The sequence below is a fragment of the Saimiri boliviensis genome, chromosome 17 (genome assembly GCF_048565385.1).
Source record: "Saimiri boliviensis isolate mSaiBol1 chromosome 17, mSaiBol1.pri, whole genome shotgun sequence".
NCBI lineage: Eukaryota > Metazoa > Chordata > Mammalia > Primates > Cebidae > Saimiri > Saimiri boliviensis.
In genome coordinates, this window is record NC_133465.1 from 42,191,598 (window position 1) to 42,205,178 (window position 13,581).

General features: G+C 54.2%; 2 protein-coding genes across 5 annotated transcripts in view; both read left to right on the forward strand.

Annotated features, from left to right (window-relative positions):
- The first annotated feature begins 6,089 nt into the window (after nucleotides 1–6,089).
- On the forward strand, nucleotides 6,090–13,574 carry PHOSPHO1 (phosphoethanolamine/phosphocholine phosphatase 1). 4 transcript variants are annotated; one of them, XM_003931247.4, is made up of 3 exons: nucleotides 6,090–6,164; nucleotides 9,941–10,051; nucleotides 11,639–13,574. In XM_003931247.4, the coding sequence occupies exons 2-3, from the start codon at nucleotides 10,007–10,009 to the stop codon at nucleotides 12,395–12,397; spliced, it is 804 nt and encodes a 267-aa protein (XP_003931296.2). In that variant the 5' UTR covers nucleotides 6,090–6,164; nucleotides 9,941–10,006; the 3' UTR covers nucleotides 12,398–13,574. The 4 variants fall into 4 exon arrangements, with proteins under 4 accessions (XP_003931296.2, XP_003931295.2, XP_074244737.1 ...); XM_003931246.4 differs by lacking the exon at nucleotides 6,090–6,164 and adding an exon at nucleotides 6,187–6,273 and having other exon boundaries at nucleotides 11,518–13,574; XM_003931245.4 differs by lacking the exon at nucleotides 6,090–6,164 and adding an exon at nucleotides 6,193–6,273.
- GNGT2 (G protein subunit gamma transducin 2) overlaps nucleotides 6,225–13,581 on the forward strand; it is a 28,250-nt gene continuing 20,893 nt past the window's right edge. The window contains exon 1 of the mRNA XM_039476707.2: nucleotides 6,225–6,273. The gene's annotated coding sequence lies outside the window, so the exon portion shown is untranslated. The remainder of the gene's footprint in view (nucleotides 6,274–13,581) is intronic.

Here is a 13,581-nt window from a genome sequence, read left to right on the forward strand (position 1 = left end):
CCTTGCCCTGCAGGAGGCAGGAACACTTTCTTTAGGGCAGGTCTTGTGATGTTTTGTTTCAGAATGCAGTTTCTTAGCTGAATGCCTGGGTTCAAGTCTGACTTCAGCTGCCTCTTGGCTCTGTGACCTTGGGCAAGTTACATACATTCTGTTCCTCATGTTTCTCATCTGTAAAAGAGGAGAATGAGTAGATCAGTGCTTAGCAGGCAGTACGTGCTTTTCGCTGTCATGGAAGGGGACTGTGAAGCAAGAAAGGGGTTTAGTCAGCCCTGGTCACTAACCCCCAGCACAAGGCTTTAGACACAGAATGCCCTGCAACAGATCTTGCAGAATTGCTAGCACGGGGACACCCTTGGTGGCCTCTTCTAAGCCCTCATAGGTCCTCAGATCATGGGAGGGCCCTGTCCTTTCTGGGGGGCAGGCCTGCACCAGCCAGCCTGACCACTACTTGCTACGCAGAGTCCTTGGGCAAGGTGCTTTCTTTGTTGTGTTTTGTTTGTTTGTTTGTTTGTCTTTCAGCTTTTATTTTAGATTCCAGGGATACACGTGCAGATTACAAAGGTATATTGTGTGATGCTGAGGTTTGGAGTGTGACTAAACCTGTCACCCAGGAATCCAGCACAGTACCCAATATGTGGGTTTTCAAGCTTGGCCCCTTCTCCCTGCTCCCCGCAAGGAGTGCGCCAAGATTGTGCCACTCACTGCACTCCAGTGATGCTTTCTTAATGTCCCAGAGCTTCTGCTTTTTTTCCGTGTGAAAATGGGAATGCTGGCCGGGCGCGGTGGCTCATGTTTGTAATCCCAGCACTTTGGGAGGCCAAGACGGGCAGATCACCTGAGGTGGTAGTTCAAGACCAGCCTGACCAACACGGTGAAACACTGTCTCTACTTTAAAAAATACAAAATTAGCTGGGCGTGGTGGCACGTGCCTGTAATTCCAGCTACTAGGGAGGCTGAGGCAGGAGAATCACTTGAACTTGGGAGGTGGAGGGTGCGGTGAGCCGAGATCACACCATCGTACTCTAGCCAGGGCAAAAAGAGCAAAACTTCGTCTCAAAAAAAATAAAAGAAGAAGAAAATGGGAATGCTGTGCTTAACCCCCATCTGTCAGGGTGGTGGGGGGATCATGTGCCTGGCACCTAGTCGACTCCCAAAACTTGTTCCTCCTTCCCAGGTGCAGCGTGCGGGTTGAACTCATGCCCATCTGCCCCTCCCTCTCACCTTTGCATCTCCCACCACCAGGAAGTAGGCCAGTTGGAGAGCACGCGGCCACATTCTTGGACTCTTGGCCTCTTTGGCTCTGACACTGAAACCTTGAGCAAGTGACACACCCTCTTTGTGAAGACCAGGTGGATTAAGCTTACCCTGGCAGCCTGAGTCAGAGTTAACCAGAGCGCAAGTGAACCCTACTGCCACCACCTTTGCAAAAATCACAACTGAGAAAATTATGACTGTGAAAGAGATCAGACCTAATTGACCCTATCTTGCCTCTAGCCTCTAAACTGTCCTTGTTCATTCCTAGGCATAGGCCGAATTAACTTTACTTTATTTTATTTTATTTTTTTTTTTTGTTTGTTTTTTTATTTTTTATTTTGTTTTTTTATTTTTTTTTTTTAGGCCAAATTAGCTTTGAAAAGAAATTTAGCGTATAGTTTACGTAATAGCCCTTCCCAAAGGGCTAAACTGTTCTTGTAAAATGAAAGGCCACCAGTCACCAAGTCAAGATGAAAAGGGCTGGAATTCTGAATATTACCAGCCATGATTCCGGAGGTCATAAGATTTGCAACTTCCGCAATTACTCTTGAAGGTAGCATTACTATTGCGAACCTAAGATCCGCCTTTCGAGATTTTTCAGCCTTTTCAGGTTTTTCTAACAGCCGGGGGACCCCATCTGGACCCAACAACCAGTTCGGTGCCCCCCACCCAGGAACTGACTCAGCGGAAGAGAGCAGCTTCCACCACCTGTGATTTCATGCCTGAGCCAACCAATCAGCACTCCCAATTCACTGGCCCCCCCTACCCACCAAAGTATCCTTAAAAATTCTAATCCCCAAGTTTTCATGGAGACTGATTTGAGTAATAATAAAACCCCGGTCTCCTGCATAGCCGGCTCTGCGTGCATTACTTTCTCTATCGCAATTACCTTGTCTTGATAAATCGGCTATCCTAGGCAGTGGCCGAGGTGAACCCCTTGGGCGATTACACTGTCACCTAAGATAACTCCTGTTCACAAGCTCTCTGCCAGGCTGGCTGACCTGAGTCCTAAGGTGAAACTCACATGAGAAGAGCATCTACAGCCCATGTGCTGGGCAGAGGTCTCAACAAATGGAGGATGGGCTTCACGTTCTTCTTCTGTCCCCATGTTTAGGTATATGACTGATCGTCCAACTGACGGGCACAAGAAAAAGGGGAAGTAAAGAAAGCTGAAAGAGAGACAGGATTGTGTACTGATGCTTTTGGCTTTTAGGAGTTTCTTTCTTTTTTCTCCTCCCGCCCCACCCCCGACCTACCACCGCTGAGATAGAGTCTTGCTCTGTTGCTCAGGCTGCAGTGCAGTGATGCAATCTCGGCTCACTGCAACCTCCACCTCCCAGGTTCAAGCAATTCTCCTGCCTCAGCTTCCCAAGTAGCTGGGATTACAGGCACCTGCCACCACACCCGGCTAATTTTTGTATTTTTAGTAGAGACGGGGTTTCCCCATGTTGGCCAGGATGGTCTTGAACTCCTGACCTCAGGTGATTCACCCACCTCAGCCTCCCGAAGTGCTGGGATTACAGGCATGAGCCATCACGCCTAGCCTGTATCCTTAGTAGAGACGAGGTTTCACCATGTTGGCCAGGCTCCTCTTAAACTCCTGATCTCATGATCTGCCTGCCTTGCCCTCCCAAAGTGCTGGGATTACAGGCATGAACCACCATACCCAGCCGGCTTTTAGGAGTTTCTAGAGCTTTCTCACAAAGGAGGTTTTTAGGTAGCACCCATAAGCTTTGGCATTTCCGTTACCCAGCCGGAAGGCAGAACTGGGCAGTAAAAACTTGAGGCCACCAGTGGCCACAGGAAGTCATCTGCCTACCCTCCCCTAACCCCATCAGAGAATTTGGAAACCAGGTTGAAACTGCTGCTAATTGCCTCAAAAGGTTAGGATTTAAATCAGTCCCCTCCAGGGCACTTGTGTGACCTTAAACAAGTCCTTTTATCTCTGAGTCTCAGTTTTTTTATAAAAATGGGTGGATAGGGCTGGGCACAGTGGCTAACACCTATAATCCCAGCACTTTGGGAGGCCTAGGTAAGTGAGTTGATCACCTGAGGTCAGGAGTTCGAGACCAGCCTGGCCAACATGGTGAAATCCCGTCTCTACTAAAAATGCAAAAATTAGCCAGGTGTGGGAGCAAGTGCCTGTAATCCCAGCTACTTGGGAGGCTGAGGCAGGAGAATTGCTTGAACCCGAGACAGGGAAGTTGCAGTGAGCTGAGATCATGCCACGGAACTCCAGCCTGGGCTACAGAGTGAGACTTCAATCTCAAAAATAAATAAATAAAATAAAATGGATTTAAATGACTTCCTGTGGCCACTGGTGGCCTCAAGTTTTTTACTGCCCAGTTCTGCTTTCCAGCCGGGTAATGGGAATCTGCTATTGTAAAGACAAAGTGAAGGAACACAACACAGCAGGGCACCTCTTTCATTCAACAATTTTTTTTTTCTTTTTTCTTTTGAGACCGCGTGTTGCTCTGTCTTCCGGGTTGGAGTGCAATGGCACAATCTCCTCCTCTACTTCCCAGGTTCCAGTGATTCTTTTGCCTCAGCCTCCTGAGGACCTGGGATTATGAGTGCATGCCACCACACCTGGCTAATTTTTTGTGTATTTTTAGTAGAGATGGGGCCATGTTGGCCAGGCTGGTCTCAAACTCCTGACCTCTAATGATCTACCCTCCTCGGCCTCCCAAAGTGCTGGGATTACATGCATGATCCACTGCACCCGGCCTCATTCAACAAACATCTAAGACCCACTGTGCACCAGCCAGACTGCCTATGCTAAGGGATAGGGGTACATCAATAACACAAACATGGTCCTCATGTGGCTTATAGGAGAGGAGGGATGACAGACACTCTATGAGAGGGACAGTTTGGGTTAATGGATAAGGCAACCGTGTGGATACTCCAGCCTACCATTCACCAGCTGGGTGACTCCAGACAAACTCACTTTTTTGTTTTGAGACAGGGACTCACTCTGTCACCCAGGCTAGAGTGTGGTGGCATGATCACAGCTCACAGCAGCCTTAACCTCCCAGGCTCAAGCAATTCTCCCACTTCAGCCTCCCAAGTAGAGATGGAACTACAGGCGTGTGCCACAATGCTCAGCTAATTTTTTAATTTTTTGTGGAGACAGGGTCTCCGTATGTTGTCCAGGCTGGTCTTGAACTGCTGGGCTCAAGTGATCCTCCCACCTTGGCCTCCTGAAGTGCTGAGATTACAGGCGTGAACCACCATACTGTGCCAAGTTCAACTTTGTGCCCTATCTTCCTACAGTAAAATGCATCTGACCTGCACCCACTTCATAGCGTGGTGGGGATTACACAAGTCGACGCGTGCAAAAATATTTCCGGCTCCTTCTAAGTGCTCAGGTAGTACATGTATGACCACTGCAATTAGAAGGAGATGTGTAACAGGCAAAGCTGGTAGAGAAGATGTTGAGGCTGATGGCAGAGTGTGTCCAGCATGGGGAAAAAGCATGGTTCTGAAGGAGGGAGGTCCCAAGGAGAGAAAGAGCAGGGTGCGCTGGCGCTGGCGGCAGAAAAAGGGGTGTGGATGAAGACAGGGGTGTGAGTGAGATGAAGCTAGGCAGCAAGCCAGTTTAAGGAAAGAAGTGACATGAGCACGTTTGCAGTTTTACTACATTAATGCGTCTTTGATGATGTGGAAACAGCACCATTTGCCTTATTTTATTAATAAACTCTCAACCCTCTAATGCAGAGATTAGGGTAATTCCTGGCCAGCCCTCATTCCCTCTGATTTCCAGCCCCACTGCCTTCCCGATCTGGCTCTCCCCGGAGGGAACCAGAGGAAGACTTAGAAAGGCTAGACCTAGACCCAGGCATGGGGGCAGCAGCATTCTCTCCACCTGCACACCCCTTTGTGACCCAACGGAGTCAGGTGTGTCTGGGTTTGAAGGGCTAGGCAAATAATTTCTCGAGCGTCGTGACCATTCAGCCATAAACGCGGCGACCTAGCCCGAATGCCGCTTCATAGCATGTTCTCAGCAAACACCAGTTTCACGTCTTTCCTCTCTAAACACAATCTTCTTTCCTTCCCCTCACTAGCAGGCTGGGAGGGCCAAAAAGAGGAGATTAGGGTGGGGGAGAAACCGACTCTTAGGAATAAAGACTCTTAGGGGAAGAAGTGTGCTTTTTATTTATAGGGCCATTTGCAAAGGGGCAAACTATTCTGTCACCAGCTCCTCCACCAACTTTATGGGGTGGGGGAGTCACTCCCCCCGCCACCCCCCTGTAACCTGGGGAAAGGGTCGCGAGGGCTGGGCTGGGACGCTGCGACTCCGCTGGGTCATCCCGGGCCTCCCACTGGGTTTAGGACCCCAGACAGGGCTGGGCAGGAGGCGGAGGTCCACTGCTGCTCATCGCAGGAGTCGGAGCCCTGGAGGCGGCGGATGAGAAAGTCCACAGCCCTGGCAATTTTGGGTGTGTGGGATGGGATTTAGCGTATGCCAACAGCCGCTCTAGTGAGGGGGGCCCCGCCCGCGCTCCTCGGAAGGGCAGCGCTCCATCCCCACCCTCCTACCCTTTCCCCCAGCACCCAATCCCACCTTGGCTGGCGCTCCGGGAGCCTCCGGGACAGCCGGGAGGCGTGGCCTCGGGCGGCCCGCCCCTTTGATGTACGCCGGCGCCGCTGTGATTGGACAGTCGCTTGTGACGTTGGGGACTGCGGTGGGCTCCGCTGCTGCAGCAGCCGCAGCGCCGGCCGCGGCTCCGGCTCCGGCTCCGGCTCCCGGGCATTTAAAGGGGACGCGGCGGCTGCCCGGGGGGATGGGGGGGAAGTGGAGGGGACGGTTCAGACGCACATCATCCTCGGTCCCTCGGGACTGGAGGGACTCGTGAGCCGGAGCCCAGAAATCCGGGGGTGGAAAAGACACCGCGTCCCCTCCAATTCCCGTAAGCACCCCTTGCTCCATCCTGCGCCCCAATACCTCAGCTAGCCCTCTTCCCCATTCCTTATACTCCAAACTCAGCTGGGACAGACCTCTGCCGCCGCCGTCCCCACGTGAGTCCTGGGCTTCGGGAGGTAGGGGAGGGCTGGGGTCCCGGCGCGGGGTGGGGGCTGTGGAGTTTGGAGGCGCTCCTTCACACGCGTGGCAGTGGGGGAGTTCTGGAGCGCTGGAGTGAGTCCCCTTCTCTCTCCTACCCAGGAACGTAGTGCCGGGGTGTCCCTCCGTCCCCGGCTCCGGCAAAGCCAAGGAATTGGTGTCCCTTTGCTCCCTGCCACCCACAATACCCCTCCCTGAGCCGCGCACCCCCCGTCCGCATGGGAGCCCAGCGCCCGCCAGCTGGGGGTGCGCCAGAGTGCTGGCTTCCCAGTCAGTCACCTCTAAAAATATCTCTCCCCCAACCCCACCGGCAGCTGCCACCTCCCTGCCCCTAGGATCCCCTCCTAGCTTGTCTACCCAGCCAGGGAGTGCCCAGAGGTGACTGCTAGTCCCAGACGCCTCCCTGGCACCAGGGCGCAGGGCCGCCACCACCAGCTGGTCAGGACCGCAAGCTCCCAGCCCATGGGAGTCTCCAGAGCCAAGGGGGAAGATCCAGCTGCAATTTTCCCAAGAGGCGCCAGAGACTCCTGAGTTCTAATCCCCGTTCAGGTGCTGTGTGACCCCCGGGATGTTAGCTTGACCTCTCTGGGCCTCTGTTTTTCCTATCTGCTGCTCAGGCGTGGTGAGCATGGAAGATAGTCACGTTTGGGGGCACTGTCTGGGAAAGGGAGTGAATTCTAGCTTAGTTGTTGGATCTGATTTCTAGTGATTGATACAAGGAGACTTGCTTTTGGACAGAGAGGGCTTGTTACTGTGGTCTTTTAGGTGTCCTTGCCTCCCTATTCTCATTCTGCACATTTCCTGTGGAAAACGATCCCAAAACTTTCCTGGGAACTCCATCCACCCAGTAAGGGGAGAATTTCAAACTTAGGGCCAAAGCCAGAGAGGGGCCTGTTTCTCTGCCATCCCCTTCCCACAGATTTAATCTAAGAGCATTTGTGTGAAAGGCAGGAGGAAGCAGGCAGGAATGTGTGACCTGGTGCAGAATCAGGGAGTCAGGCGCTGCTTTTAGATGGGACAAGAATATGGACTCCTCAAAACCCCCAGAAGCCCTTCTCCCTGCTCTAGCCTGTGGGAGAAGCTCAGATCCTGCTCCCTACTTTAAGGGACTCTGTTTGGTGATCACAAAAGGATTTGATGACTCAGAACAAAGGTGTCAGAGGTGAGAGACCTTTTGGAATATCACAGGAGCCAAACTCCCAACAGGGATGGGGTTCCTCTGACGCCTGTGAGGTGACGATGAGGTGTCACTGCATGGTCACTGCATGGCCGTCTCAGTTTCCAGGGGAAGAAACCCAAGATGCCTGGCTTTCTGCTTTGGAGACTAAAAGAAGCAAGGACAACTCACCAAACTGAATTCCCTAGATACTATTATTAGCAGAAAAATGTAACTGTCGTTAATGATGCGAAATTAGTTTTTTGTGTGTTTGGGGGATGGGTTTACTCCCTCTGTTACCCAGGCTGGGGTGCAGTGGTGCCATCACAGTTCACTGCAACCTCCACCTCTTGGGTTCAAGTGATCCTCGTGCTTCAGCCTCCCAAATAGCTGGGACTACAGTCACAAGCCACAATACCCAGCTAATTTTTGTTTGTGTAGAGACAGGGTTTTGTCATGTTGCCCAGTCTGGTCTCGAACTCCTGGACTTAAGTGATCTGCCTGCCTCGGCCTCCCAAAGTGTTGGGATTACAAGCTTTTTTTTTTTTTTTTTTTTTTTTTTTTGAGACAGAATCTTGTTCTGTTGCCCAGGTTGGAGTGCAATGGCATGATCTCACTGCTCACTGCAATCTCCACCTCCCAGATTCAAGGGATTCTCCTGCCTCAGCCTCCTAAGTAGCTGGGATTACAGGTGTGTATCACCACGCCCAGCTAATTTTTGTATTTTTAGTAGAGATAGTGTTTCACCATGTTGATCAGGCTGGTCTCGAACTCCTGATCTCATGATCCACCCGCCTCAGCCTCCCAAAGTGCAGGGATTACAGGCATGAGCTACCATGCCCAGCCGGGATTATAGGCTTATGCCACCCTGCCTGACTGAAAAATGAGACGCTTTGACCATAATTAATAATCGATAGTCAAAAAAAAAGAGAAAGAAACAAGGGCAAAGTAATGAAATCCTTCTCTATGGGATAAAAGCTGATCTCTGGGTAGCTGCTGGTGACCCCTTGGAATTTTGTATCTGCCCATTGCCTCTCTCCAGGTGACACATATGCCTGTCCTGTTTGCTTTTACAAGGGGAGTGGCATCCCTGACCTTTCTCTTATAACTCACCTGGCTGAGGCTGGACATGTGATATCAGCTGGGATTCTGGAAGGTTGGAAGTCCCTCCAGATAGAGACTGGGGACTGCTCCAACTCATGCCATTTCCTTGTCCCTCATGCAACCCTTCCCTTCTCTCCCACCTCCTCCTTGACCTGCCTCCTCTCCCATCCCCCACCCTCTCTGCCCACTGCTTTGTTCAGCTTTGACCACCTCTCCCAATTCCTAGACTAGAAGTTCTTGGAAAAAACTGAGAGCCACATTCCATCCCTGCAGAAGGATTGAACACATGTGTGGTCAGGGTATTGTAAGGAGGGGGGTACTGCAAGATGGAGCGTGCTAGAGCCTGTGCCTGCTCCTGGGATGCTGCAGTTTCGGTCCTGGGGCAATTGCTTCTCCCTCCTGAATAGTCAGGGGAGAGTGTCACCTTGACAGAGGGGGTTACAGTGTCACCATTGTCACCACCAGAGGGCAGCAGCCAGCCAGACCTTTGCTCCTCTCTGGGTCTCGTCTCCTGGCTCTCTGTATCTTTCCAAATCTTGTCCCAGCTGCCTGTGGTCTCATTCAACCCCAGAAGCATGGGTGGGAGAGTAGAAAGGCACTGGAAGCTGTAGGTGGTGTCCTTTGCCGCTGTCTTGGTGAAGTCCCCAAGAGGCTAAACCCAGTCCCCAAAGCCACACCAAAGTCTAGGCGAGATTTCAACCTGACTCTCCTGTCTGATTGCCAGACCTCTGAGAGTACCAGGGAGGCCATTCCCAGATCATCTGTGAGACCTGGCTGGGGGTCCCAGACCCCCAGCTATGGTATAGTAAGTTTTGGTGGTCTCCTTCCTTTTTGAGAGCATGGGGAATGTAAAGCTGTGGTCAAGCGTTCATGAAGCAGTCTCTGCCCCAGGTAAACAGTATGGCTGGTTAGTTAACCTCTCTGAGCCCTTCTCATTGGCTGAGTTCATGACTGATGAGTAGTGAGAGAATACGGGTGAAGGTGATTTGTAAACGATTTATCAAACACATTTAAGGGACAATGATGATACCTGAGAAAAAATTGGTCTCAGGATCAGATCTGGGCTTGAGGTCTGTTTGCCATTTACAGTGGGTGACTTTTAGAAAACTCAATTAACTTTTCTGCGTCTCCAATGCCATCAGGAGTTGTAGGGGACCTCTCTAGAGTTGTAGGGGACTTTTAAGAGGATACCTAGCAAGTGCTTTATGGTTCGTAGGCGCTGGGCCTATCTGAGGGGTTGTTTTGGCTGAGACTATGGGAGTGCCTCCTGGGGGTCAGCAGAAGGACCAGGGCCAGGTGGTAATTGGTGGTGGAAGCAAAGGCAGCTGGCTGGGCACCGTCAGATGAACTTTTGTGGTTGTCAGGAACTGGTGACAACGGCTGGAGGCCAACAGAGTCCCTACAGGTGTGCCCACGGTGATGCACTGACAATGAGTGGCTGTTTTCCAGTTTCTGGCCTCCGGTGCCTATCTAGGGTAAGTGAGTCCCTCCAGGGGTCTCCTAGGGTGAGGCCTCAGCCCCCTATTTTCCATCTCCAGTTAGGAGAAGCCCTTGCCAGCCCATTTTAGGCTTGCCCTCCCCTCTACTGGGGCTTCATTAATCCCTAGAAGCTTCCATCCCAGGTGTGGGGTCTCGAGGCTTTATATCTGCAATTTGAAGGACCCCGGGCCACTGAAATGCCCACTGGATGTTAATGACCAGAGGGTGACTCTAGGGATGAGGCGCAAGGGACAGTTTGGTTAGGGAGGTGGACAGCCAATCGAAATCCCAGCTCTGAAATGAGATTGGGCTTCTGTTTCCTGAGGTGTGCCAGGCCATAAGCACCCCAGGAACACGGCAGAGGGGCTTAGAGGAACACTCCCATCTCAGTGAACTGCGGGGGGAGCTGGGTGGGAGAAAGGCAGGGTGTATCTGGAAGCTGCATGTCACCTGCTCACTCTGCCCCTCTGCCCCTCTCACACACTGGCAGGCAAAGGTGACTGGGACTTGCTGCTGAGGGCTCTGGCTGTCTGCATTGCTTGCCTTTCCTTGTGCCCAGCCAGGTCCCCTGTTGTCCTCTGTCCTCTCCCATGCTGCCTACCAGCCTCCCCTCCAGCATGACTCTGGCCCAAGGCCTCTACTTCCTGGAATTCCTCTACCCCTACCCCTGCTCTGTCTTCCTGTCCAGTGGTCTGGCATGGCTTCCTCCTAGCCATCTCCTCCACAACCCCCAACCCCCCACTGCCTGCCTCCTCCCACTCCTCTGCCTTTTCAGCCGCTGCTGCTCTCTCTTCTCCCTTACCTGTCTCCCAGGTATGCCGTGGCCTGGTGCGGGAGGTTCCTACCTCCCCAAGCCCCACTGCTTCTCCTGCTGCCCGCTTGCTTCGGACTCTGACAGAAACCCCACCCGCTGACACGTTCCTCCTGGGGAATTGGCAAGTGATTAGTGATGAGCTGTCAGCACAGGGCCCTAAAACTCCGTGGAGAAGCTGTGCCCCATCCCATCCCTACACCCCTGTCCAGTGCATTGGGCTGGAAGCAGCTCCCATAGAGCCATAGATTCCCCATGGCCCAAAAGGGGAATGCGGAAGCTGGTCCAGTTGGGTGGATGGGCGGTTTCCCTTGACTCTGCCTCAGGGAATGAGGGAGGGGAGCATTCCCACCACCCTATCTTGATCCACACCAGCAGCAGGCGCCACTGGAAGTCTCCAAAACAGTCCAGTCCAGAAACCTCCCCAAAGCCGTGATCCTTGGAAACCGCTCTTCCCTTCTGTTGACTCTTGTTAAGCCCCATTGGCCCATCATGAGAGTAGTGGAAGCAGGTGCCGAGGAAGCCTTCTGGGCATATCAACCCCAGTGCAGTTAACTGAGAGGTGCCACTGGGATAGTCAGGGAAGGCTGTGGATAGGGGTGGTGGAGTTGGGTACTCCTCGCAGCTTAACTAGCCTTGGGTCCTCCTCAGGTCTTGGATGTGCCAGCGCCTCTGGCCGCGGCCCGCTAACCAGCCTCTCCCCGGCCGGCTCCCGCCGCGCCCCCTCTCGCTTGCCCCCTCCTCCTCCTGCTGCTCTCCCCACTGCTCCCAGGACGGCGGGATGGCCGCGCAGGGCGCGCCGCGCTTCCTCCTGACCTTCGACTTTGACGAGACTATCGTGGACGAGAACAGCGACGACTCGATCGTGCGCGCCGCGCCGGGCCAGCGGCTGCCGGAGAGCCTGCGAGCCACCTACCGCGAGGGCTTCTACAACGAGTACATGCAGCGCGTCTTCAAGTACCTGGGCGAGCAGGGCGTGCGGCCGCGGGACCTGCGCGCCATCTACGAAGCCATCCCTTTGTCGCCAGGCATGAGCGACCTGCTGCAGTTTGTGGCTAAGCAGGGCTCCTGCTTCGAGGTGATTCTCATCTCCGATGCCAACACCTTTGGCGTGGAGAGCGCGCTGCGCGCCGCCGGCCACCACAGCCTGTTCCGCCGCATCCTCAGCAACCCGTCGGGGCCCGACGCGCGGGGACTGCTGGCTCTGCGGCCGTTCCACACACACAGCTGCGCGCGCTGCCCCACCAACATGTGCAAGCACAAGGTGCTCAGCGACTACCTGCGCGAGCGGGCCCACGACGGCGTGCACTTCGAGCGCCTCTTCTACGTGGGCGACGGCGCCAACGACTTCTGCCCCATGGGGCTGCTGGCCGGCGGCGACGTGGCCTTCCCACGCCGCGGCTACCCCATGCACCGCCTCATCCAGGAGGCCCAGAAGGCCGAGCCCAGCTCGTTCCGCGCCAGCGTGGTGCCCTGGGAGACGGCCGCCGACGTGCGCCAACACCTGCAGCAGGTGCTGAAGTCGTGCTGAGGACGGCCGCCTGCAGGGGGCGCCAGAGCCAGCGGCGGAGGGGCGGGGAGTGGGGATTCGGGAAAGACAAAGTTAGTTTTACTACTTCCCTTTCCCTTTGGCTTTGCTGTGATCCTCTGGGAATTTCTGGAATCTCGTCCAGTTGCGGGCTTGGAGAGGGGACTCAGGGCCGTCCCTATCTATGCAGTTAACCCACCTCGGCCGCCTCCCCCCCCGCTCCACGGCGCACGGTTGGGTTAGGGAGTCTGACCCATCGCGGGGTGGCGCGCAAACCCTGGAAGGCAGCAGTGTTTCCTGCTCTTCCCAACTGGGAGGAAGGGGCCCGGCAGGTGAGAGCAGGAGCTTCTCCCGCCGCTGTAACTGTTGCCTCGGCCGCGTGACCGCCCCCCTCAAGTCTTCTGTGGAGAGAATCCAGGATCCTGAAATCCTCGTGGCCGCAAGGACTCCCCGCGGAGACAGAGGAGGGTCTCCGCCTAGGGTCCCAGGCCTTCACGATCTTGCTTCACCCACCGCGACCCCACACTGTTTCTGTGCTGTCAACACCCTCTTGCCTCCCGATCCCCTCACTCCTTTCTAGCACCCCCAAAGGAAAAGCCAGAGGGAACAATCGCCTCCTGTTGGTGGTATGAGGTAGCGCACCGTCCGGCTCGGGTCCGGCCAGCCAGTAACTTCGCAGCGCGTGACGGTGTCTCCTTGCACCCCAGCCTCGTCTATACAGCAAGAGCCCAGGGACTTCAAAGTCGCCCTCGCGGGCTGAGCCCTCCGCGCACTACCCCTCTCCCCATGGAACAGAAAGCCATGATGTTTTTAAGCAGAACCAGCGAAACCCTAGCCCCTCTTTCCTTTGGTGTTTTAGAACTATAAAGGAGGTGAAGGGGGAAGAAATGACAGATCTCTTGCACGTCAGTCTCAGAGTTGAGAGTGAGGTGCTCTCGGAGAGCCCCGCTTAAATCAGGGAGATCGTCCCCACTCTTGGGCAAGTGCCCAGCCAAATACGAACACATCACACGTACAGCAAGCAGTGGGCAAAAGAGCGAGTTGCGATCAATGGCTGCAGAGGGGCGTCCGGGGTCCAATGCAGCCTGCACTTTGTGGGTACCGAGGGGATGGGAGATGCTGCTTCTGGGGCAGCTGGTGGGTTGGCGGTTGGAGGCTGTGATTAGCAGCAGCCTTAGACCTGGGGT